At 41.1% G+C, this 26,266-nt stretch overlaps 2 protein-coding genes across 11 annotated transcripts in view; one reads left to right on the top strand and one right to left on the bottom strand.

The window, feature by feature from the left end:
• TXLNG (taxilin gamma) overlaps window positions 1-6,217 on the top strand; it is a 48,529-nt gene extending 42,312 nt beyond the window's left edge. For 5 of the 8 annotated variants that reach the window (XM_019666571.1, XM_019666563.1, XM_019666548.1 and 2 more), the window contains exons 10-11: window positions 1,644-1,763; window positions 3,254-6,217. In XM_019666571.1, coding sequence (XP_019522116.1) covers window positions 1,644-1,763; window positions 3,254-3,559 — 426 coding nt within the window. In that variant the 3' untranslated portion in view covers window positions 3,560-6,217. Of the gene's footprint in view, window positions 1-1,643; window positions 1,800-3,253 lie in introns of all 8 variants that reach the window. The other 3 variants (XM_019666554.1, XM_019666544.1, XM_019666578.1) reach the window with 2 other exon arrangements.
• A 972-nt stretch (window positions 6,218-7,189) lies between these two features.
• Window positions 7,190-25,831, bottom strand: RBBP7 (RB binding protein 7, chromatin remodeling factor). 3 transcript variants are annotated; one of them, XM_019666600.1, is made up of 12 exons: window positions 25,461-25,831; window positions 24,514-24,658; window positions 20,028-20,173; window positions 16,030-16,203; window positions 14,890-15,005; window positions 12,764-12,924; window positions 11,929-12,055; window positions 11,733-11,810; window positions 11,038-11,114; window positions 9,119-9,176; window positions 8,400-8,510; window positions 7,190-7,649 (listed from the first exon to the last, which is right to left on the bottom strand). In XM_019666600.1, the coding sequence occupies exons 1-12, from the start codon at window positions 25,474-25,476 to the stop codon at window positions 7,581-7,583; spliced, it is 1,278 nt and encodes a 425-aa protein (XP_019522145.1). In that variant the 5' UTR covers window positions 25,477-25,831; the 3' UTR covers window positions 7,190-7,580. The 3 variants fall into 3 exon arrangements, with proteins under 3 accessions (XP_019522145.1, XP_019522133.1, XP_019522137.1); XM_019666588.1 differs by lacking the exon at window positions 25,461-25,831 and adding an exon at window positions 24,942-25,279; XM_019666592.1 differs by lacking the exon at window positions 25,461-25,831 and adding an exon at window positions 24,942-25,178 and having other exon boundaries at window positions 16,030-16,176.
• Window positions 25,832-26,266: the final 435 nt, after the last annotated feature.

Here is a 26,266-nt window from a genome sequence, read left to right on the forward strand (position 1 = left end):
TTTCTGCCTTTTTAGCCTTTTTCTCTATTACTCCCACTGAATTCTTTTTCCCTCAACCAAACCAATTCTTTGGCTTTTATTTCATTTTCCTGCTCATGGTAAGGAAAGAGACATCCTTGATACCAAGCTGAGAACCAAAATACATTCATATGTACATATCCATCCACCCACCCATCTACCCATCCTTAGTTTATTTGACATATTCCCCTTGAAATGGAAACTTCTTAAAAATGGTGATTTGGGGAGAAGTACAGCAGTGTCTGGCACTTTGTAAGCATTTGGTAGATGTTAGTCATGACTATTACTAGGTTTTACATAGTGGCTGGGAGTGCGTACCCTGGGTTAATGTCCCAGTTGCATCATATAATGTGACTGTGGACAAGTTATTTAACCTGTCTTTCTCCTCCTTCCTCGTTATAAATAACAATACCTACCCTTTATAACGTATTTTAAGACAGTGCTTGGCCATGTTAAGTTCTCAAATTACCACCTTCAGATATTTTTAGACCCAGTAATCTGGAGAATTCAGTGAGCAGCAGATTAGTTCTACCTGCCAGTCCTTTCAGCTGAGGCTCCAGTCGAGGGGGAACTCGTATGCAGAGCAAACACCTTAGCTGGGCTCCAGCACATGGGTGCTGTTGAGGCCAAACAGGATTAAGATGTTGGCTCCCCAATTCAGTATCCTTTTGGCAAATTCTCTGGACTGGAACACTTTCCTCTATGTTAGTGGCTAGAGATCGCTCTAGGTCAGCACTCAACCCAGATCTGCCACGTGCTCGTCCCATGGCCTTTGTCCCACTCGGCTTTGTGGTAGTTTCGTGGGTGATTACCCATGGCCCAGGGCACTGGCTCTCTTATCCTTGTTTCCCTTACCAGTGCCTGGCTCAGCGCCCCAACTGGGATCAGAGCTGGGGCACAGTCAACAGTGCATAAAGGAATCTTGAAAATGGGGCTCACTGATGGGCAGATACATTTGATTCTGAATCTCTGAAAACTGGGTTCTTGTAGCAGATTTAGATTTCAGACCCATTTTAGTGTTAGCAAAATCTGAAGTGAAAGTCTTGTGAGTTGTGAGGATGACCAAAGCTAAGGATTAACTACTGTTATCTTTTTCTTCGTTACTGGAGTCTTACCTAGATTACGCTGCCTCTAGTTCTCAGACTGATATGTTCTTGGAGGTTGTAGTAGAGGAACAATTCTCAATCTTTTGTGGGGCTGAAAACCTCTACCTTCCATGGATCAGATGAATTCCTTGATCTGATTCAGACAGAAAACTCATGAACGTGGCCATTTCTTTATACTAATTGTGGAGAGGGCGTCTTGCCTCTTGCTACCCACATCTGGTATGAAAGATGCACTCCAGTTTAACTGAGCTCCGTGTGGTGTCTGACAGCTTCCTCCATGTGCTGCTGCCTCAGAAACTGGGGAGATTAGATTTGTTTTCCTCACGATATGAAACCCTGCTTTGGTTCCTAGGCACTGAGATAAGCTCTGCCAGCAACACATAGGCACAGCTGTCAGCTGGGCCAGGCAGGTGCAGTGACGGGGGTGGGGAGGAACGTTCAGACTTTTTGGTGGTGGTACAGGGTGTAGAGATAGAAATGGAACTTTGAATTTAAATTTGCAATTGTGTTGATTCACAGATGACAAAGAAAATTAAAAAACTGGAAAAAGAAACAATAATATGGCGTACCAAATGGGAAAACAATAACAAAGCACTTCTGCAAATGGCTGAAGAGGTGAGGTGGTTTCCTGCGACTGAGGTGTGTTCTTAAGTCATGGGGACTCATGAAGTTCAGGTACCTGGCAGGGTAGGGGACGTGTGTTGTGACACTTGTGTGATAGTTAAGGACTCTGGCCAGAGCTGGGGCAGGGAGGACTGCTGAGTACAGCATGTGCCAGCTTTCCTGGAGTAAGTTGGCTTGTAGGTGTAGGGCCCGTGTGAGGCATTACGTTTCCTGGTCCCCAGTGGATTGGCCCAGGGTTGTGTTGGAAGACAGCTGTAAAGCATCTAGATTTTGCTTGCTTCCACAGCAGTGATTTCTCACCGTTGAGCTTGCATCAAACTGCAGCTGAAGTGAGGCCCGGATTGCTAGGGTCCACCCAGAGTTTGATTCACTAGGTCTGAGGTGGGGGTCTGTCCTCGTTGGTGCTGCGGGTGCAGGGCCCCCACCTTGACAAGCACTGAGAGTCTTCCCAGTGAACAACTCACGTGTTTCTTCTTTTTGCCTTGACACAAGTCTTTTTAAAAAGGCAGCCAAGTACTTTTGCCAGTCTTTTTTTTTTTTTTTAATATTTTATTGGGGAATTGGGGAAGGGGAACATCCAAGTTGTTGTCTTTCAATCTTAGCTGTGGAGGGCACAGCTAGCTCAGCTCCAAGTCCAGTCGCCATCCAGCCACCCATCGGCAGCTCGCGGTGTCAAGTTCAATCTTAGTTGTGGGTGGGCGTAGCCACCATCCTGTGCGGGAGTCAAACCAGCAACCTTGTTAGGAGCACGTGCTCTCACCAGCTGAGCCATCCTGCCACCTGTTGGCAGCTCAGCTCAGGCGCAGCTCACTGGCCCACGTGGGAATCGAACTAGCGACCTTTTACTCAGAACTCACCCTCTTAACCAACTGAACCACTTGGCCGGCCCCTTGCCAGCCTTATAAAGCTGAAATGTACTGTCTACAAGCACTAAATTTCACACCTTAAATCTTATCTAAAAATTGGTAGAATATTATACAAAGTTGAGTTCTTTTCTCTTTTGAATCAGGCCCGTAATTTTTTGTCTGCTAGTCTTTGTGGTGAATACCTTGAATTTCCTTAATATTTCATCAATGTTTTAAAAAGTGGATTTTTTTATTGGATAACTTTTTTTTTCCAGGACCCGTCAGCTCCAAGTCCAGTTGCTGTTTTCAATCTTATTCGGTTGTTGGAAAAGTCATGACACATTTTTGCAACGAAAAACAGAAAAAATATGTCACAACTTATCCGACAACCCAATCAATAGTTGCGGGGATTTTGGTTGTTTTTAAAAAAATGTTTTGTCATCCCCCTAGAAGAGTATTGTTACAAATGTGGTATTTGTAGCTACATCTGCAGTGAAGCGAGCTAGAATGTTAGGACGTGTTTGAAGAAACTGAACGTGTTCAAGAACAAATCGTTTTGATTTGGCTGATGGCTCAGATTACTTAATTTTTGGGGATCTAGGAACCTCATCCATAGTCAGTGAACTTAACGTAAATTCTGTTTTGTTTTTTTCTTTACAGAAAACCGTCCGTGATAAAGAGTACAAGGCCCTTCAAATAAAACTGGACCGATTAGAGAAGCTGTGCAGGGCTCTTCAGACAGAGCGGAACGAGCTCAGTGAGAAGGTGGAAGTCCTCAAGGAGCAGGCCTCGGGGAAAGCGGCCGGTGGGGGTGCAGCGCCTCGTGTCACACAGCCCTGCGCTGGCACCCTGGCTTCTCCCAAGGAGCTGAATACAGCCTCGAACAGCGGCCCTGGAGTCCCTGTGGCGGTGGCGCCCAAGGCTGTGTCCCCAGGCACCGGGCCGGCCATCGAGTCGGTGGACTGAGAAAGTATGATCACTGTACTGAGAGCTCTATTTTGTGTATAATTTTCTCTGTTAGTAGTAACTATTGGTTTTGTGGTGAAAATTTTCTTACTTTTTCTACCATATCTGTATTTTCTTAGAACTACTGGACTTCTGTGGTACAGGAGGCTGCTTAGCAGTTTTGAATAGTTTTCCTCAGCTGTGTGGCACACCAGCCTCATTTCCCTTCATTGGAATGCATGTGGTCGCTGCCCTTTCTTCCCTGCTCCTTGCGCAGAATCATCCTAATTAAAATTTCACTCAAGACAGGGCTGACCATTACAAGGGAACTTTGTTCTGATGAGAAACAATATTCATTTAAATGTCCTGCCTCACCATCAATAGTAATCACAAAAAAGAATATCAAGAATGATTAGTTTTGTCTAATAGCCCATTTAAATCCCACGTAAAAAAAATTCTAGGATTGGATCAGAAACAAAGAGCATATTTGATTCCAAATAGTTTTTGATATTTGTAGCACTTGACAAATTGAGATGGCCACAACCCTCCAATTCTTGTTTTAGCAGAACATGTACATAATGGTATCACTTCTAAACAAAGTAGTACATACAGGCAAATCACCAAACAGGCCTAGTTTGTGTGACTAACAACTCATACTGCTTTGGTTTCAGGTTAGGTAGAACCAGCGCAGAATTTGGACCACTGGGATGCTTACTGAGGGGTAGGTGCTTTGTTTTCCATTTGGGATTTGGATACACACCTTCCACTTCCCACAGAAAGCAGGCACCGGTAGTCCTTTGTCAGTTGAAGACTGTAGCTTTCACCAAGCAAAAAGTCCCTCCACTGCCTTCTGGCTACTTGAAATTGGTGTTCAGTTGTTAAGAGAGTCCCACCAACAAAGTTCTTTAGGTTATCTTAAAGGGATTTTAGTTATGGATCATACTAACAAACTGATCTCATTTCCAAAACAGAGACTGGAATGAACTTTAACTTTGGGAAAACGTAGCAGAGAGTTAAGTAGTCAGAATCTGTTATTACATATGCTTTCAAACTGTTTCTCACCCTTTTCTTAGTTTATTTTTAAAGAAAAAAACCCAGTATTATCAAGGTCTCTACACTTGGAATGCGGAAACTTTTCAAAATTAAGCACATCACTTTTGGATTAACTTTGTTTACAGTGTCGAATGTGGTTAAGTTATGCAAATAGTTCATCAGGCTTCAGTGATGAAAGTTTTGACTCTGTCCCTAGTATAATTTGCATCGAAAAACATTATTAAATAAAAAGGCTCCACTAGAACCGATGTTAGCACATTCCACTGAGCAAAACTAGCAAACTGACACTTTTTAAGTTGCTTACTGGACTGAATAAATTCTGTTCTGTCCAGTTAAAGGGGTTTTCTCTTTGTTGAAGTTTTATTTGTATTCTTTTTGTTCAAGTTTTATTTGTAAAGTCCTGTCACATTCATGATCTAAACCGGGTTGAAAGAATTGAAAATTGTCCAGTAGATAGGAAACAGGGCCTGGAGTGGAGGATTAAATCTAAGCTTCCACCATTGGTCATGTTAATCAGTGGAGGAAAAGAAATCCACAAAGTAGGTTATCTAATCACTCTTGTCAACAGGAGTGGGAAGCAGAAACAAACATTCCCTCCCAACAGCCTCTTATAAATACCCCCTTCAGCTATAAAAATGAAACATTGGATTCATTTTCCCAAGAGGAGATGAAGGTATAGAAACATCTACTTTAAAATTAGTACTAATGATCACATTTCACAAGAATTCTGCTGGATGTATAGCTCTTAACGTTTTAAGCCATTTGTGTAGCCCACCACATATCTCTGTGGTGCTTGTGCTGTGTTGGAAGATTGTAACTCTTGGACCTGTTGCCTGTTTTCAAGGGCTTTATAAAGCAATGTGATTAACAGTACTTGGCCTGCTGCTTTTGGCTTACACTATGTATTTTTAGCTAGATGCTGTCATGGTGTTTAAAGGATATGGATTCTGTCTGGGATGCGTTTGGTGTCCTTTCAGAATCTGTCCTATTATCCTGTGAATAAAAACAAATGGGACCCACTGAGGACACCCTCCTAAAGCAATCACCTCACCAGCCCAGTGTTGTGGCTTTGTAGCACGCCCTGTTATATCTACCATATTCTAGAACACTGTAATGCTACTAGGCTGGTCCAGAAAAGGTTTAAATGTTGAATTCACTTCAATTGCATTTGTTGCACCGCCATGGAATCTTGATGTGTATTATTTATAATGGCAGGAGACTCCAAGGAGTAGAGAAAACTTGGGTCTTGGAGTAATGGACCATTTCATCCTCAGACTTGTAGGAGTCCATTTCTTGGTCTTGAGACCAGTATTTTTTAGTTATGTATGCAACTGCCTTTATTACACCTGGTTATCACAATTCAGTTCTCAGGTGTTGCAGAAAAATCTACCTCTTTCAGACTGTAGATGGAAATAACTGTGAAAAAATGATGCAGATATCTTCTAGTTTGTGCTAAACACACTGCTTTATTTTTACAGCCCACGTCTTTCATGAGGATACAAATTGTTAAAGAGGCAGTCTTGTTTTGCTTTTCAAAGACATTTTGTAGAGATTTTTCACTAATGTGAATCTGATTTTATCTACTCGATTCTGTATAGATTAAGTAAATATGTATGATAAATTTAACAGCTTCTGTGTATTCTTTTGTTACCCACGTGATCTTAGTTTTATAAGTCAAGTCCAAAGACAGTTGTAGATACTTGGTTTCTCAGACTTTAAAAAGCATTTTAGTTATTGTACAGTTTAAGTAATAAGGGATGGCTAACCGTCTGCCCTCTGGGTGGCAGCAGACTCATGTAGTCAGACCACTGTTCATACCTTTTTTGCCTTTAAAATACCTAACTAGAAAAATTCTAGTGTCGCTGCTCTCAAAGCTTTAAAAAAATTCAAGGACTATGGATTTCTTCAGTCTTGGCTGTTCAGCACATTCCAGGGTGTGCGTATTTAAATACCAGGAGATTAAGTATATATAGGTATACATGTTATACAGAGGCACATAGGAAAGCTTATTTGATGATGAGCAAAAAGTCACATATACAATCACATATAAGAGGGGTCCGCAAACCTTATTCTCTTAAGTCAGGTATAGTAAGTATTTTAGGCTTAGTGGGCCAAACAAGATCTTTGTTGCATATTTCTATTTCTATCTAAACTACCTTGTAAAAATAAATGTGAAAACCATTCCTAGCTGGCAGGCCCTACAAAATAGGTTGAGGGGCCAACCTGCAGGCTAGTTTTGTCCCCTCTACTGACCTGTCATATAAACAAATAAGCTTTCATTTTTTTGGGGGGGGTTGGGGGGTGGGGGGAGTGGGGAGTGGAATTTAGTTTGTTTAAAACTGCCCAAATTAAGGCACAAACAGGATATGGGTCAAATGATGTGGAAGTTAAGGTAGTTAATAGTTCTAGGTTTACAAATGTACCAATCACAAAATACAGATGGCTACTTTCTCCCCCCTTCTGGATTTTGGGTAAAGTCATTGGGTCCCTAACAGCTTCCTCACAGGGTGCGCGCGTGCACGCACACAGACACACACACACACACACACACACACACACAGACACACCCTATTCAGGTTCTAAAAGAATACAATAAAAATTATTTTAAAACTTTATTTCTGCAAAGCCAATCAGTAAGTGTTGGAGGGAAAAAGTGTAAAAGTTATTCTTGCATATTCAGGAACAGCAAGCACTTAAGTTTGAGAAAACAAGGACTTAAAATAGTTGAATCAAAGGCAATACCCTGCTACTTGTATTTTAAAACAACTGTGATGTTCTTTCTTAAGCAACCTTCATTTCATCCCTAAAAGCTACAATATGATACAGTACGCAATAGCTCATTTGAAAGTGCTAGAATCAGAAGGTAAAGAAAGAATGCCATATGCCAGCCCACTTAACATTTACTACTATACAATGCTTTTTGGTGCTTGATAAACCAAGCATTCATGTTAGCATTACATTCAACAGAAACATTTCTCATACTTTGGGTTTAAGATCCTTGCCCCTCCAGTTCCGATGTGGTGACATCTGACTCTTCATCATTGTAAATATTTTCAGCCTGGAGATAACCAAATAAATGCACAGGTAAAACTCCGCATGGTTTTTCCAAGATAGATTATCTAAAAATAACATTTAATAATTCCCCAGATTTTTGGATTCATGGGTCAATGTGTTTCAGTGTTGGAAATTAGTGCTTTACTTTTTTGTGTGTGCTTCCCCCAAAGGCTTTTGATAAATTTAATGAGGAAAGGCAGGCCAGTGTTCTAAAAAATGATTTGCCAGTGTATAATTTCACATACATACCTAGCTGCCCATACAGTATTTCAATTATTGTTCATAAAAGGTGTTTCCCCAAAGCATTTCAAGCATCCTTTAGAGACTGCGAGCCCTGAGGTTTATGCAAGGGCTTTATGCAAGGGTGGGTTAACAACTCTATGCCTTAGCAATGTCATTCACGTACTTCGTGCTCATCATCAGACAACTCAGTACCATGTGAAGGTGTGGACACTTTCCTCCTGTACCCGTCATGCCTATGACACAGCAGACACTGGACACAGAGCAGTGACACCGAGAGCCCAGCTGATGAAGAGTGCAATCATGAAAATCAGCACATGCTGTGTCTACATCTATGTACAGATTTCTCCTGACCCAGACTCATTAAAATGGCAGTTCTGAAAGATTGTTTCCTTTCTATAAATATTTGATATAATATGCACCTAGATGTTTGAGATACTTCTATTACATTATGTCACTAGTAAATCTCTCCTTTACAAGACAATCATTTAAGAAAGAAAATATTTTAGCTCACCATTTGCCATATCTGCATGATGTTATCCTCAGACACTGAGCAAATGACCCAAGGCTCATTGGGGTTCCAGCTAAAATCGGATATCTTGGCAGTGTGTCCTCCATGAATGAACTGTTGATAGATAATGTTCAAAGTCAGTTTTTAGAGCATCAGTCTTGCAACGGTTGGGGGTGGGGTGGGGTCACTGTCCTGTTGTTTGGAGGAAGGACAGTATAGGCTTAGTACACTACTACATAAACCAAGGGGCCTAGGAGATGCTCAAGGTGATTCGATTACAAATAGGGAGATGGTGGGCACTGCTGGCATCAACAAGATCAAGGAAGTTTCATTTCTGGGCAGGGAACTTAAAAATCAAGTCATTAAAATGTTTCCATACTGTTAGAAAGCGTTACGTGTTGCTAATTGAATACCAATACCTGTCCGCACCCCTCCCTCCGCCAAGAAAACATAACAATTGAAATCAGTGAGAAATTACTATACGCTATTTTCCAGGAGCTCAAATGAGTCTTAATGAAATATTGGTAAAAACCTACTGGGCTCCATTTCCCATTTTCAATAAATGTTCAATCCCAATCACAGTTAACTTCCAAGACCTCCAATTTGAAATCATCAAGAGCTAGAATTTGAAGTTCTGACTCATTTTCCATATACATGGATCAGTGACAGAATCCGATGGGCATGTGACATTTCATATTGCATATAAGAAAGCCAACATATACCAGGAGTTCAGGAGGCCCATCTTCTGCATCTTCTGCTGATTGTTCTTCTCCAATTTTGCTATTAAGAAAGAATATAATGCTTTCGTTATTGAAATTCTTGTAGCATCAGTGTTTGCAAAACCACCATTAGCCCAGAAAGCACATCTTAAAACACACACATACTGTAAAAACGATGTATTTCTATACTGCTATCAGTTTTTATATTATCTGGTGGGAGGGTGGGGTGTTGACTTTCTGGAAACAGGTTAAGAGCTGTTCATGACTGTTGCTGCAGAATAGAAGCTTAATAAAATTCAGTGTTTTTACTGTGGTATTTTACTGCATTAGAATTAAAAGGTGAAAAGTATATAAAATATCTACAGAGGAACTGATGCCTGGTCCCACACTTCACTCTTAATGCCTTTTTCATTCCAGGAATGATATATAGTAACATCAGTCCCACATGATCCGTCTAAAGACATGACAACAAAACTTTATGGAATGTATAAGCCAAGGAAAGGTTAAGTTTTTTTCTTCTCTTAAACTTGAATTTGTAGAACCTGCCAGCAGTCCCAACAGTGAAGTCACTCTTAAGTTACACAGCCCTACCTGATATGTAGCCCAAAGGGGCCTCTGCTAGTAGTTAAGTGCTGGAAAAAGGAGCCAAAACACACAACCTTCCAAGTGGTAGTCTTTTCCTTCCCATAAAACTAATTAAACCAAACACATGGATTGTTAGACAATTGTATAGTTGCTAACACCATTTTAATCTGTAATTTTATCTACTGCAATTTTAATAGTAAGCAAGTCATGGATGAATTTTAAGAAGAAATTATACAATGCCTGCACGTTTATCATTGGTACCTTTACAGACAATCCAGTTGCCAGGGCATCAGACTTCCAAACCTTGCTGTACCACCTCACACAGCCACTATAGATTTTTATTTTAGAGGTTTCCAATTTTACCAGTAAGACTATTTTCATATAAAATAGAATAATATACTCAAATGTCTGCTTTAAAGATTCTCTCCATTTTCAACCATCTATCATGGCCAGAGTTTGTTCCCTAAGAACACAGAACCTTAGATGTTTACAAGGTTTACAATAGCAGCATTTTATTCTGCACTGTCTGTTCCATACACCTAAGGATGGGTCTACCATCTGTAATCAAGGCAGCCTTGGTTTTAATACACTAAAAACTTAGTCCATTTCAAAGCAATACATTTAATACAGATAGGGAGAAAGTTAGTCTTTGGTAATTTAATGATCTAAACTTAACATTTTATAGAGAAGCATATTAACTGAGCAACTTTATTAATGGCTCTTAAAGGCTGAGACCAAAAAAAAAAAGGGAAAGGAGTCTGAAATTCTTAGAATGGCAACTCTGAAGTCAAAGAACTTTAAGAATTGGGAGAAACTCTATATAATGAGCCCCCAGAAGAACATAAGCTCTCTGACAGCATGGGCTGTGCTTATCCTGTTCCCCAGTGTATCCCCAGCAGTTACATAACCCACAGCAGGAGCTCATCTGCCAAATGAATCGATGAAAACCCAGAAGAGCAAATGATAGAAAAACTGAGACTAGTCCCTACAGGTGTACTTGAGATTTAATGAGACATGAACAGCTAACATCTTTACCCCTTTCTATAGCAAAAGCATTTTCAATCATTTGGATGTTAAAACACAAATGCACCCCTCCCCCAACTTCATGCCTGAATTATCAATAGAAAAACAAAACACTGCATATGTTTATTTTATAGTCCATTTCCTGATTCACTTCTATTTTATGGAACAGGCTCTTCAGGAAGGTACTTAAAAGCTACTTCAATATTAGGCTTATTAGGCTGGGGTTAGCAAATTGCTCTTCTAAATTTATGAAGTACATAACCTGCCAGGTTAGCATATTTATGCAGTTTTCTTATCACCAGATTCTGAGTTACCTTAAATCCCACACATTCAGGCGGCGATCAGTACCACTTGAAGCCAGAATAGTTTCGTTATGTGGAGACCAGTGGACCTAGCAATACATATTTGAAAATGTAAAGAATCATTTATTCTTACTAGGTTTGTGGCTATTGTCCTAATCTAATCCTTAATATTTTCCCATCACCTGTCCTGTATCTTCTCCCTGGCCTACACCCTCAGCCCCTCCTTGTCTTACATCCTATCCTTTTAAGTGCTCCTAACTGGCCCATCCCCCTGGCTTGCCCCTAGGAAGGTCACACTCCCCAATACAGCTAAGGGTCCCAATAAGCTTAAGCTTATCAAGCCCCATAACCATCTTGGAAACTTTAAAATTTTCAATGAAGTGTATCTTAACCTAATCAAATCTCTACTTGAAACCATGTACAAGGTATTTTTTCACTGGAGGAGTGACCACTCTGGCATACCCTTAATCGAAGAATCCTTGGAATTTTAAACTGATCCTGTTGTGCAAGGCTTTTTCTTCTACTTTTGAACTAATCTCTCAAGAAGCTCCAAGTTATTTCCCACTAGTTAACTTATATAGTAGAGGAGCATTTTAAAAAATAAAATGTCCCATACCTACTATACAAAACAAAAAAAAAATTTACATTTCCCCCTACCAAAAAGTTACTAAAACCTGATATAAAGACATGAGAAAACTGTCACATACCTGGAAAATTTCATCTTTATGAGATTCAAAGGTATGGAGTTTTAATTTTAAATTGCGCAGATCCCATAAAGCCACAGTCTGAAGAAAAGTAACAAAAGGAATTCATTTTTGCACTTTACATACGAATTTTAAAATATCTGGTTACCATACAAAACAACTGGATTTGTAAACACCAACTACACCAAAACATACAAACCTTATCCGCAGAGCCAGTTGCAAGAATGAACTCGCTGTAGGGATTGAATGACAGGCAGTTGACTTCGGCGGTGTGCGCATCCACCAGGTGGCTCGGCTTGGAGGTGGTATTGGACCTAGTGTCCCATCTAAAACACAAAGGAACAAGGCACACAGCACACACGGAGACCATGTTCCCCGTCAGCACACCACCGTGTCCCACCCTGCGTCGGACACCATCCACGCATGCCGAGTGGCAATTCGGATTTCCGACCACTGAGTGATACGTTCTAAACCTACAGAGAACAACCAGGGCTACAGTTTCTGGCTTCTTGTTTATTAGATTCCCATCTTAATTCACCAACTATTTCAAGCATACACAAAATACTGATGACATAGAGGATAACATGTACAACCTAGCCTTGTCTAATTTCAGTGTTTAGCCTTATTTGCCTCAGGTATTTCTTTATGAGATAAAAAGCATTCCAGGGGACTGAATGCAGCCCTGTGGCCATGCCCTGATATGATCATTCTCTACCCTCATCTTCAATGAAAGTCACCTTGATCCCAATTCTGGTATTTACTACTACACCAAACATGTTTCTTCACGTTTACATACCTCTTTTCTTTTTAAATATTGTGTCCATTCACACAGCACAGTAACTTATGTGCAAAGGCCATTATATGTGCAGTTTATTGTATGTCAATTATACCTCACTAAAGCTGCTTCTCCCCCTTTCTTTTCTAAAGACCAGGACATAACTTTAAAAAAAGAAATTAAACCACAGGCCATCACAATCACTGGTGGTCATTCAGGACACTCATACAACAAGACCCCGCTGAACTTTCCACCTTACATCATAAGTTTCTGATCATCAGCGACAGATCCAAACAGTGACTCATGCAGCAGGTGCCAGGCCACATCCTCCACAACAGCCGAGTGGCCGGTAAAGATGGCTTTAGCATCCACAATTTTGCCTTCCTTTGGTCCTGCATTTATATCCCACAGACAGACAGTCTAAAGAAGGAAAAAAAACCAACAACAAAAGCCATGAGACTAAATGCTAACATCTTATCTAAAACACCTTTGCTAAAAACAACGCTTTAACTATAGAAATGTTAGAAGTAAACATGAGGGAAATATAAACAAAAGTGAAGCTTCACAAACATTAGAGAGTACATGATTGTAGCTTCCATGATCAGAGATGGGGAGAGCAAAGGGAAACACACTGTAATGGGGAAGAGGGAGACCCAGTATGCTGGCAGGCAAGGGACACTCAGGTGAGAGTTCTAATTACATACATTCAGTCAAGTATCTAAAATTCATCTAGACTAGATTTCACAACACAACACTGAGAGCCCGGCGTTTGGTATCCACTGAACAGATGCATATGCACATCCTAAAAATTCCCACTGGGTTGAGAGACTGGGAATTACAACTAAAACATGCCTCATAAAAGGGTGCCAAGGAAACTTAACAGGGAAAGATTTGTCTTTTCGACAAATGGCACTGGGACAACTCGATATCCACATGCAGAAAATGACGCTGGACTCCTACCTCACACTATATACAAAAATTAACTCCAAATGGATCAAACAGCTACATGTAAGAGCTAAAACTATCAAACTGTTAGAAGAAAACACAGGTGTGTAAATCTTTGTGATTTTGGGTTATGTAATGGTTTCTTAGATAGGATACCAAAAGCACAAGTGACAAAATAAAACTAAAACACATAAATTGGACTCAATATTAAAAAATTTTGTGCTTCAGAGGACAGCATAAAAAGTGAAAAGACAATCCACAGAATGGAAGAAAATTCTTTGAAATCATATATCTGATAAAGAACTTTTATCTAGAATATATAAAGAACTCTTAAAACTCAATAAAATAATTTTTATATGGACGAAAGATTTCAGTACATATTTTTCCAAAGGAAATATACAAATGGCCAATAAGCACATGAAAAAATGCTCAACATCATTAGTAGGGAAATGCAAATCAAAACCACAATGAGATAGCACTTCACAACCAGTAGGATGGCTAGAATCAAAACGATGGCCAATAACAAGAGTTGGTGAGGACACGGAGAAGCTGGAACCCTGGAACACTGTTGGGGGGGAATGTGAAGTGGTGCAGCTGCTTGGGAAAAGTTTGGCAGTTCTTCCGTAAGTTAAACATAGAGTTACCATATGACCCAGTAATTCCACTCCTAGGTTTCATTCCACCCAAGAGAAATGAAAACATACATCCACACAAAACTTGTTTAAAAATGTTCACAGCATCACTCAAAATAGCCCCTAAGTGGAAACCCAAATGTCCATCAACTGTTAAATTAATAAATTTATAGTATATCCACATAATGAAATATTATTCAGCTATAAAAAGAAATGAAGCACTGACATATGCTTTAACATGGATGAACCTTGATGAAAGAAGCCAGACAGAAACGGCCACATATTATATGACTGCATTTATATGAAATATTAAGAGTAGACAAATCTATACAGATAGAAAGTGTATTAATGGTTTCCAGTAGCTGGGAGGAGGAATTGGAGAGTGACTGCTTAACTGGTATTGAGTTTCTTTCTGTGACATCTGATGAAAATGTTTTAGAATTACTAGTGATGATTGCAGCTTTGTGAAAACATAATAAAACCCACTGACCTGTGTACACTTACACAATACAAAATAAACTAAAATGTAATTTATATTAATCAGGCCTCACATTCATAGTTTCTATTATAGAGGCCCACTTTTGCCCACCTTCCCTCCATTCTAAGGCTGCTTCAAAAGAGCTTTGTGGAATTCTAAGGTTCCAAAAGGACAATTTGATAACCGTTGTTCTAAATCCTGTGCAAACATTATCACAATAAGAAGCAGTATTATCCTAGAAACTCTGTCATCTATGTAGTGCTCCTTCAGCATGACACTGTCTTTGACTCTCAGTACACAAGTAGGTTAGGAAGAACAGAGGTTTCTCACATGGTCATCGGATGCACTCAGGAGATGTCCACTCAAATTAGAATTCCAGGAAAGACCATAGCCTTCCTTCTGGTGGCCTCTTAACCTAAGATCAGGATTGCATTCTCCACTTGGGTCTAAAGAAAAAAAAAGAAACACATTAACTACTGATTACCTGTTTATCGGAACTGGTAAGAGCAAAGTCTCACTCCTGAGTGAGCCATAACATTTATTATGCTTGGAAAAGCACTGCACACACACAAGGACTTGGTCTGATCCACAGACACCTTGAAAAGCTGTTCTTTGTGCTTCGTTTCAAATACACATTGTAAACCAGGTCTCATGACCGTAAAACTACTGGTTCCTTTGCAAAACCTAGTACTAGCTCGAACCCAAAATACTGAAAACTGTAGCTATCCTACAAATTTGCGTGGTAACCACCTGCCCCACCCCTGGGCCAATTTTAAAAAATATTTTTGTGCGGAAAAGAGCACAGCGGGTCTGGTTGCTCAGTCTTTGCCTATCTTCAGGGTAGCTTGCAACTACAATTGACCCTTAGCTAGCCCCTGGGAGTGAACCCTCACAAAATTCTTCATGTCACTGAATGACGGAGTTGTGTACGCCCAGAGCAATGGGGCACGCTGTGGCAGCTTGTCAAGACTTGTAGGACTGTTGAGCAAGATTCCTGAAGGATTGTTTAGCAAGGCTTCACTGCTGGGATCCTGAGTTTCCCTTACCATGGCTGGTTCACAGAGTGCCTATGTGACCAGACCTCCATAAAAACCCCAGACCCTGAGACTCAAACGGGCTTTCCTGGGCAGACATGAAGCACATATCCCTGTGGTTTGCTACTAGAGAGAAAACATGTTTTGTGTGGCCCCCATGAGGAAGGAGTCAGAAGCCTGTGTCTGACGTCTCTGGACTCTGCACGATGTGTATCTTTTTTATTCCTGCTTTTGCTCTGTATCCTTTGCTGCCAGCTGTGTAACCTGCTGTGAGGCCCTTCTGTTAAATCACTGAATTTGAGGGTGGTTATGGGATCCACAGAATAATTTTTAAACTTTTAAAAATTACAGCATATACTAGTTTGAATGACTTCAAAGCAATGATATCCAATCAAGAAAAATGATCAAGCAACGGCATGATTTTATTGCTACATACCTGGCTTAGCAGGGTGCTTTGTATAGTCAAACACCAGCACGTCAGAAGATGGTGTTTTGGTAGCAATGATGTGAGGATTCTGCGGCATGTAACGAGCACGGTTGACTTCTCCTTCGTGGTTAATTTTAATTTCACATTCAATTTTTCCTGTCACAGAACCAAAGCCACCAAATTCTAATGTGAGAAGAAAGAATAAACACATACACTTACGATTAAAATTCACAACTAGCTTAATTAACCCAGCCAATTTCAGCCTGACAGAATACAATACAAATATAGAGATTGAGAGAGACAGAGAGAACACAAAAATATGGGTTCACTTGCCCCTTTGAGAATGAATTTATTCTCAAAGCCCATCTGCACTGGAAAATACTGATAGCTGTTTTATGCAAGTTAGTTCAGTTCTACCTTGGATTTTTTAAATTTATTGGGGAACAGTGTGTTTTTCCAGAGCCCATCAGCTCCAAGTCAAGTAGTTGCTTCAATCTAGTTGTGGAGGGCGCATCTCAGTGGCCCATGTGGAGATCGAACTGGCAACCTTGCTGTAATGAGCCCTGCTCTCTAACCCAGTAAGCTAGCTGGCCGCCCCCTCTACCTTGGATTTTAAACAATTAAGAACTGGCCTCTTTCAGTTGTAAAAATGATGTAGCTTCAATAACTACATAATAAACACACCTCAGCCTTTTAGTGCAAACACAACTTATTTGGAAGCACTGCAGTAAATAAGCATCTTATTTTAGGTTAAGACAGGGAAGGTTTCACCCACAGGGGTATAAACACTCCTCGAGTATAAAGTCAGAAGCAGCCTCAAACAAGATACCCATGCTAACTAAGCCCCACCACCCCCAAGACACACATACATGTTGGTTCCACCAGCATACTTGGTTCAACTGCTAGTGGAGTGCCAAAGCTAAAACGAGGGGCTTAGCCTCTCTTCCTGGTGTGGGAATAAGACTATTAGTGTTAAAAAGTTATTAAAAAGACCTTGGAAAAGTAACGAAGCCACATAAAAAGTATGATAATGTCTGGGAAGCAGCAAGACGATAGCAGAAAGAATACAAGTAGAACATCTAAGCAGATAATGGCAAACAAGAACATTTTTGTGGTCATAGATAAAAACTTGAATTAGTTGCTGATGCTTAAAAAGTTTGGAGGCTTCACATAGTTGTTATTTTTTCCTGACCTATATTGCTTCTTCTTTGCACATTCCTTTTAGCTCACCCTGTGACTCAGGTCAGGGAACACTAACTCAAATGCCTCATGGAGCCAGGCAGGTAACAAGTCAAACAGACTGGCTGGGACCTACAGAAAACACTGAAAGCAGTAAGCCATTTCAGCTTCAGCCAGCTCTTATTATGTGGGAATGCTTAATGAACACTGGCTCCCATGGCTTAACACCAGAATTTAGCCATTCTATCCATGGCAAACACAGCTCACTATTTCTGTGTGGCTGAAAATCATCTCCCTTTCCACACGACGACGACACTCAAACAGCCACCTATAGTCGCCTATTTCCCTCAGCACTTGCCCTGCCCATCGTTGTCAATGGGAGATACTCGTAAGTGCCTCAGCCTAAGACCACCCCTCCTGATCCACTCACCTCCTACCTCCTGAGACCCTGCTCCAAACTCGCCCCCATCCCCATGGACTCCAAGAATTCTTTCTAACCCTTCTGTTATGAACATACTCAAGTTTCCCAATCCCTTTAGCAAAACCAAGCTGAACAGCTCCCCTTTTTAAAAAAAATTGGGTTTCCAGGTAAGATTTACTTTGACTACAGGGCTTTGTTTTCTTAAACTAAAAAATTTTTTTTGAAAAACTAGCTTAATGACAAATAGCATCCATTAAAAAAATGCCATAATGGAAAATAAAAAACGTGTTAACTCTGAATTATTTCAGTTACTTGTTAGAATGTAATACATTGGACAAGTAACTTTAGTAGTTTAATATATGTCCACATATTATGCATAGAGACTAATTCCTAAGATGAAGTCCAGTAAGTACATGCTTTAGGACTAAAAGGCATTAAAAACTTTGTGATTATAACAATATTTACAAAAATAATGCATAAGGTTGTAGGGGAATGGACTGAATTGTAGGAGTGGTAAACTGAAAAAAATCATTTTGGAAAATAGTTTTACATTGTTTTAAATTGACAATGAATACACCATACAACTCAGCAATTCTACCCCACTAGATAAATTCTCCCACATGTGGACAAGGAGACATGGCAAGGACATTCATTGAAGCATTGTTCGTAAGACCAAAAAAACATGTAGATACAATCCAACTGCCCTTTGGTAGAAGACTTAATCACAATGGAATACTATACAGCAGTTAAAAGAATGAGACATCAACATGGCATACATACACATAAAAAAACAATACTGAATGGAAAAAGGAAGCTGCAAAACAATGTGTTTACTGCTGCATGAGTAATAAAAATACCAACAGTTGAAAATGGCATGGTAATTACAAGTCAGTGATGAATTCTGGAGAGAAAGGCAGGGAGGAATGGGGTAGGAGTGGTGGGACTTTAACTATAATGTAGTGTTTTCAATAAGAAAAAAACCTAAAGCAAATACTGCAAAATGTTAAGATCTACCTATTAAACCATTTAGGGGGGGCTGGGAGAAAAAAGGGGAAGGGATTAAGAAGTACAAATGGTAGTTACAAAATAGTCACAGAGAGGTACAGCACAGTATGGGGAATAGAATCAATAATATTATAATAACCATGGATGGTGCCAGGTGGGTACTAGACTTAGGTGGCACTAGACTTATTGGGGGGATCACTTCATAAATTACATAAATGTCTAACCACTATACACCTGAAACTAATATAATATTGAAAGTCAACTGTAACTGAAAAAAATGTTAAACAAATTAAACCAGTTATACATTTAGAAAGAGAAAAACATTTGTAGCTGGGTGGAAAGCACTAACTCAGCAGGTCTGGCTGCTTAGCCCACGCAGCTCTGAGGGACACCGGGACCATGACTGACCCTTGACCAACTCCTGGGAACATGGACCTCTGAATGTTCTTTGTTACTGATGGACTGATGATTTTGAGACATATACCTGGAGCAATGGACCATGGTGGAACAGTTTGTCTGGACTGCTGTGCACAAATATCAAGATTGATGATACACACCTGGTTTTATTATTGGGGTCCTGATTCCAGGATCATGGCTGGCTGCCAGCAGGATGTGCCTATGAAACCAGCCCCCATGAAAGCCTCAGACCCTGACACTGGAATGGGTTTCCCTGGGCAGATACTCTGCACATGGCCCTGTCATTTGCTGCCAGAAAGCACATCCTGTACAGACCTGGCCTCCCCTTGGACCAGACCTCCCTGTACTCCCTGATGCATATCTTCTTCCTGCTGCTTTTGTTCTGTACCCTTTACTGTAACAAACTTTAGCCATGAGTATAATTTGTTATCAAGTCCTGTGAGTCTTCCTAGCAAAATCACTGAAATTGCAACTTGGGTGGTGGTGGGAATAACAAAACAAAAAAAATACATGTTTGACAGGAGGAAGAAAAAAAACAATCCCACGGAAGTCAACAGCTTCCATAAAAAACCCCACTATTAACTGATTAACTGTTTGGTATATACGCTTCCTGACTTCTTCTCTATGTATACACCAATCACTCAATTTATCTTGGGTATCTTTCCATACCAGTGCATACAGATTTCTCTCATTCTTAGTAATTGCTGCACAATATTTCAAACATACCATAATGTATTTAACAAATTTCCTATGAACTAATATCTGGGTTGCTTTACTAGGTTGATTCTAATTTTTCTTTCAATCCTGCAAATAATGCTATTGTGAAATCCTTGTGCACATATGGGCGAGTCATTCTGTAGGATAAAGTCCTAGTAGTTAAACTGCTGGGCCAAAAGAGATATTAGTATAAAGTTTTAGTAACATACAACTATAAAAGGCATACTCCCTTGAGACACCAATACTGGGATATCTGGGATATACCTACCACCCTTCTCACTGTCACAGTGGGAAGCATCAAACTGTGCGTCATCATTCGGAATATGGACTCGAGCAACCACGAGGTGATTCTGCTCATCAGACGTGTGAGTCCCCAGCACTAGCCAATGAAGGGCATAATCCTTTCCTTCCGGTCTGTTTGGAAACAAAATAAGTCACACTAATCCTACAAGAAATGAGTTGCTATCAAATTCAGTCCATCATCAATCTTTGTACTCATAAATCATGACTTCTCGCCTAAAATATATCTTCCATTTTAATACACTAGATGTTTCTGATTTCCCAATAAAAGGTAACAAGGCACAATGGAAAGAATAAAGCACTGAATCAGAAAAACTGGGTTTAAATCGTGGCTCAAACTAAGGTTAGCTATATGCAATTCCTTAAATCACAACTTCCCTGTGGGCCTCAATTTCTTCACTTAAAAAAACAGGTTATGACTGCAAGTGGCATGATGTGAAACCCCTTATTTATGTTCATGGTGCTTAAAGTTTATGAAATGGGCATTCTCAATTTTACAGGGCAGGTGGTGTCTTTGTTACTAGTTCTATGGAAATTCACTTTGAGGCTGAAGAACCTGCCGATACCTCTTGGCACCCTGGTCCCGGCAGTGATTTTGCATCTGTATCTATTAACAATGCTTTCCCATTTTATTATCTGTCTAGAATAGCAATTTTCACCTGTGCCCCATGGTCCCACCTCAGTGAGGAGGGCTGAGAAGTAGGGCTTTGGGCCTCAACATTAGACAAGTTAAGCTACTTATCTGTTTCTCAATTTCAGTTGCACAAAGGATTCAGTAGTTTTGAAAAAAGGTTTGAGACATGTAATTTAGTAGCAACTAAAAAATACAAGATGAAATTTTGTCGAGATTTGGCTTAAGGTAAAAAAAGAACAATGAACACAGGTACAACTTCAAGAACAGAATAAGGCTGCCATGGCTAAGCAACAACAGCTTGATGGAAAAAAGACATGGGTATTAGTTGATGTATGTTCACTGGCCAAGGATATGATGTGGTTATCAAAAAGGTAATTAATTCCATCTTAGAAAAACTTACATGGGGGGGGGAGGCAATGCGCATGAGCACTCGCCCACTTATTTTTACTAGAAAAACCACACTTAGAAAATGAGGCTCTAGGCAATGTGCTTTAGGAGGACTTAGACAAAATGAAACCTTTACAGGGAATAACGGCTCAAAATGAAAGGGAACTTAAACATATCTCATGAGAACCATTTGAAAAGAAATAGGAATGCTTGAGAGAAAGGAGGCACCACAGAGCAATGCTAGGGCTGACATAAGAGAGGAGGAAGTGACCTGTTTTTTATGGGGTTAAGCAGAAAAACTGAGACCAACAGGTAAAAGTTAACAGATAAACAGGTCAGTCCATCACAGGACCTTTCTAAGGAGCATGGTCCCAAGATGGACTGAAGGATCCAAAAAATTCCTTGACTCTGAAGTTCAATTATTCCGCTTTCCCAACTTGATCATTATACAAGGATTTTTCTGTTTCCTACAAATCCTTTCGTGTCCATCATTAAAATACAAGCCTATTTTCCTGAACCAATCAATATTGCACTATTTTCCTCCAATACTGGACATACCTAAGGCTGCAGAAGACTAATGATAAATGACCTTGTTCATTTTCAGTGCCAGAATCTTTTGACCACTTTGACTCCAGTGCTAAAAAATTTACCCAACAATTACAGATTATTGCAAGGTTACTCTCAGCAGCATTGTCTGAAGCAGCAAGACTGAAAAACAACTTAAATATCTATCAACAAGGAACCGGTGACATAAATTATAGTATACCCATAAATGGAATTCTATGGAGCCCTTAAAACAAAAGAGCATATCTAAACATGCTGATAGGAAAAAGTCTCCAATATAAATCACTAACTAAAAAGTCACGGGAACAACTTGCTACCAGAAAAAAAAAAGATGGGAGGAAAGATATATATGTAAGCTGATGAATAAGAAACTGCAAACAACGACTGACTCCACTCTGGGTAAGGGAACTATTGGGTTATAGGAAAAGTCATAATGCATTTTTGCAACAAAAAACATAGAAAAAATACGTCATGATCTTTCCGACAACCCAATAGGAGAATGTGAAAGGGGGACTTATTTTTCACTCTACGCACTTTTGTACCATCTGAATCTGAATGACTACAAAGCTTTTTAGGCGGAAAGTAAATTAGTCTCAACATGTTTAAGAAATTATTTAATAAGGGAATATAAAATAATGATCTACCAGTTTTGAAAATTTAAGAAACACCTAAATAAAAAATTTAGAAAGCCAAATCAATTATGTGGACAATTACCTAACTCAATTTAAGGACAACATCTCAGAAAGTGCAAGTAATCATTTGGAAGAAGGTTGTGTGTAGGCAGAAGGCCTTGTGAGGTTGACTAGGGTCTAGTTCCTTAAAGACCCAGGCCATAACAGCAGCCAACATTTCTACTGCTCTGTATAGTGACAAAACACAATCATAGTCCCTTCATACCCCAAACAGAACCCTGCAAAGCACACACAGCCATCCTCAACATCCAAGAATGCAGGCTGGCTGGTATTTTCTTGCATTCCCAGAGCCACTGCACGTCCCACCACCAGATCCCACTTCTTTGTATGCAAAGAACACCATGGAATATATAATTTACTCATAAAGTATTTCCTGCTAAGTTCTTAAGTGTTCATATAAAAACAATACCTGGACTGAGAACATATAGATTACCTTTAAAAAAATCTTTATGCAAAACACTTTATAGGTACCATTTTAAAGACTTCAGTAAGCAGCCTTCATTGAAATCCAAATGGAGAAACAGTGTTATTGCATCCTATCTAACAAATTATTTTTGAATAGGAAGAGGTGGAAGAGTCAGCATCAGTCACTGCTGTGTACTTACCTTGTACCAGCACTTTAACATGCATGATTTTATTTAATTCTCTCAATGTAGGCATTCGGTACCATCAGCACCTCCATTTACAGACCAGACGACTCAGGGATAGAGAGGCTGATCAACTTGCTCTAATTCACAAAGCTACTAACAAGCAGGGGGCAGTATTCAAACTGGGGTCTCTAACCTTAAAGCCCTCACTCTTTTCTATTGTTATAGTCAGTCAAAAAGTTCCAAGAGAATGTAAATTAAGTTAAAACAAGCAGGGGGCAGTATTCAAACTGGGGTCTCTAACCTTAAAGCCCTCACTCTTTTCTATTGTTATAGTCAGTCAAAAAGTTCCAAGAGAATGTAAATTAAGTTAAAAATTTAAATCCGCTTAATAGGAAGACACAAAGAGTCAAATGCGCATGAGTAAGTACCCGTAAGTAATTGATGCTCAAAGTTATTTTAAATGTCAATGCTTAGAAGTCTCCATTATTTAGTTCTTGGCTACTCTTCCCACATCTATATTTTTACACTGAGGTTTTTTGGGAACTCAAAGGAAACCTCTATTTGTATGAAAGTCAATGTTCACATATGGAAAATCTGGCCATTATGAGTAATTTTATGTAAAATTAATTTACTGTTTTTATAGCTTGTTGCAAAATCCCATTCTAGATTAGAGTTTGATAAATCCTCATTAAACTATATGCACACAATACCCAAGTTTAATAAACCTTTAAAGTGCATGGTCAAGTTCCTACAAGGAAAAAGTCCAAGTATGTGAGAAAGGTTGTCTTGTGCAAGGACTGCCTCAACTCTGGGGCTACCCCTTTTAGGTTTGAAATCCCCCTCCAACATTCACCAGCTGTGTGATCTTGGGCATGTTACTTAACATCAGTAAAACAAGGATAAAAAGTAATCAATGTACTTATTCTGAATATTAAATCGAATAACAGGACATAAAAAAACTACAGCTGTGCCAGGCCCTCTTCTAAGCGCTCAATAAATGTCAGCAATTACTATTACCAGAGAAATTTTAGAAATAGCTGAAAACAGAACACTCTTATGAAGACCCACAGCAACCTCAAAGTGTATTCCATACTATAAGCCAATATCATCATTTTTTTTTTTTGGTGAACTGTTGCTAAATTCTTTTCCCCTTTGCCAATTAAAACATATGCATCTTGGGGGATGGTTACATGGGTGTGTTCACTTTGTAAAAATTCATCAAGCCATATGCTTATGATTTGTGCACTCTTCTGTACATTTTTCAATCAAGTTTAAATAAATCCATTCATCTGGACCCAAAGAGATGCTGTTTTACATTTAAGTCCAAGAAATGTATTAAATATATGTGGTGCGTCCTTCAAATATCATTAATCTCACAACAGATTCTTTCTCCTATTTTAATGCCACACTTATACATCAGAAATCATCCTATAAATCGCTTTAGTTTTGAAAATAAAATATCACCTGCCACCTCATCCAAGGGCTAAATTGATTAAATGCTTATGTTCTATGTATAAAATGCCAAAAGTAGGAAATTCAGGTCAACAGTGAAATCTGTGCAAAATAAAAGTTGCCAGGAACCCTTACTTAGTCACTTCAGGAAGCCACTGAACGGTAAGACTTGGCCACTGAAGAGCATGGGTCATAACCAGGTCATACAGAAACGGTGTATTCTTCTTCCAGATTTTATATTCTTCATTGATGACACGCTCCTCCACAGTATCTTCAAACACTGAAATTTGGAGAAAGCCCATACGATTAAAGGGTTGAGAGGGATCGAAGTCAGAATCTGTACACAGATATTGGAGGTCACCTCGAGAAGGCCACACCTAATTTACTCTTTCTCTTAACCTCTAATTTGGACTCGAACAACTAACTGCTCTTCCAGAGCATGGAGAGAATATTAATACCAGGAAGCTGATTTTTTGCACTTTGAGATCAATACCGCCTGCGTATACAGAATTGGGTTATTTCACGGACATCGAAATTGTTTTGCCGGTTACAGCTGTTCGCACCTGTTCTAAGATGACGACCTGTACGTAGAGGGGCTCCACGACCCACCCAGGGAGACGAATCCACGTGTAGCAGAATGCCACGGACCCGCTCCCTCCATCCCCCACAAGAGGCCTCCGCTCCCACAAAGCCGGCTTTGGCAGCCATAGACCGGCGGGTTCCAGAATTCCCCGGACAAGGGCCGCGACCCCGAGGCGTCGGCGCGCGCGTGGAAGGAGCCGCCGTGCCCGCTTTCCGGCGGCGAAGGCCGCCTCCGCCGGGGGCCGAGGGCGACGGAGGGAGCGCCGCCGCCGAGGGGGAGAAGGGGGCCCAACCCGCGGCCCCGCGCCCGACTCCGGAAGTGCTCAGAGCCCTCCGCGCCGCGTCCCGCGTAGGCCCCTGGAGGCGCTCGCCCAGTCTCGCGCCCGGCCCCGCCCCCTGCTCCGCACGCCAATTCGCGCCTTTCGCCGGCGCGTGCCGCGGCCTCGCGAGCCCGCCGCCCCCCGCGGCCCAGGCGCGCGCCGCCCCGCAGGGCCTCTTACTCTCTTTACTCGCCATCTTGCGTCGGGTTGTTTGCCCCTCGCCGCCGCCTCGGACTCCCCTCGCTTGCCAAGAGCAGCCCAACTGCAGGCGCTCCTGCCTTTCCCAGGCGCGCCACACGCTTCTAGCTCTCGAAGCCTGAGCTCCGTCTTATGGCCTGGGTGTTCCCCAGACGCAGAGTCCTTCTCTCCCGCCTCCTCCCCGCTCGCGGGTACTGAGGACTGAGGAGCTCTTCTCTCTCTCTCTCTCTCCAAACTTGGAACGAGACTTTTCAACCCGCGCCTCCCAGCCCGCCCAGGCAGCTGAGCGCAGGCGCATCCGTCCTGGGAAAAGTAAGAAGCGGTAGAGAGGCGGGCCTGAGAGCAGACGGCTTCGTCGTCTCGACCAATGACGTGTGACAGGTAGGCTTCACGCGGCATTTGGAGGCGGGCTTCTGGGGGTGGGCGGGGCGTTCCGCGGCAGGAAGTTGGCGAGGCGCAGGCGCGAGGACTCGCCCTGCGCTCCTAGGGCCGGGCGCGGGCGCGGGCGCGGGTGCGGATGGGGGCGCGCGGGGGTGGGGCGACTGGAGGCGAGGCTTGCTCTCTGCGCGGGGGCTGCGAGCCCAGGAGGCGAGCCCTGAGGCCGCGCGCGGGGCGTGGTTGCTTGCAGCGGCCGTGGCGGGGGGGGTAGAAGGGGGGGGGCAGGGAGGCTGCCACCGCTTAGCCAAGCAAAATCTCAGAGCGAGAGAAGAAAATGGTTTCTAGTCTCGAGAGATTACTGTGCCCTCAGAATCTCCCCGATAATCACGGGCATGCAATTCTGTGCACCC

This window comes from Hipposideros armiger, unplaced genomic scaffold (genome assembly GCF_001890085.2).
Source record: "Hipposideros armiger isolate ML-2016 unplaced genomic scaffold, ASM189008v1 scaffold_13, whole genome shotgun sequence".
Lineage (NCBI taxonomy): Eukaryota > Metazoa > Chordata > Mammalia > Chiroptera > Hipposideridae > Hipposideros > Hipposideros armiger.

Excerpts from the sequence above, each read along its gene's own strand:
- RBBP7 (XM_019666588.1), bottom strand. The coding sequence starts at position 25,086 with ATGGCTGCCAAAGCCGGCTTTGTGGGAGCGGAGGCCTCTTGTGGGGGA. Across the intron at positions 20,174-24,513 it reads TGGCTTCCTGAAGTGACTAA|ACCGGAAGGAAAGGATTATG; the intron begins GTAAGGGTTCCT and ends GTTTCCAAACAG. Across the intron at positions 7,650-8,399 it reads TCATGCAGATATGGCAAATG|GCTGAAAATATTTACAATGA; the intron begins GTGAGCTAAAAT and ends GGTTATCTCCAG.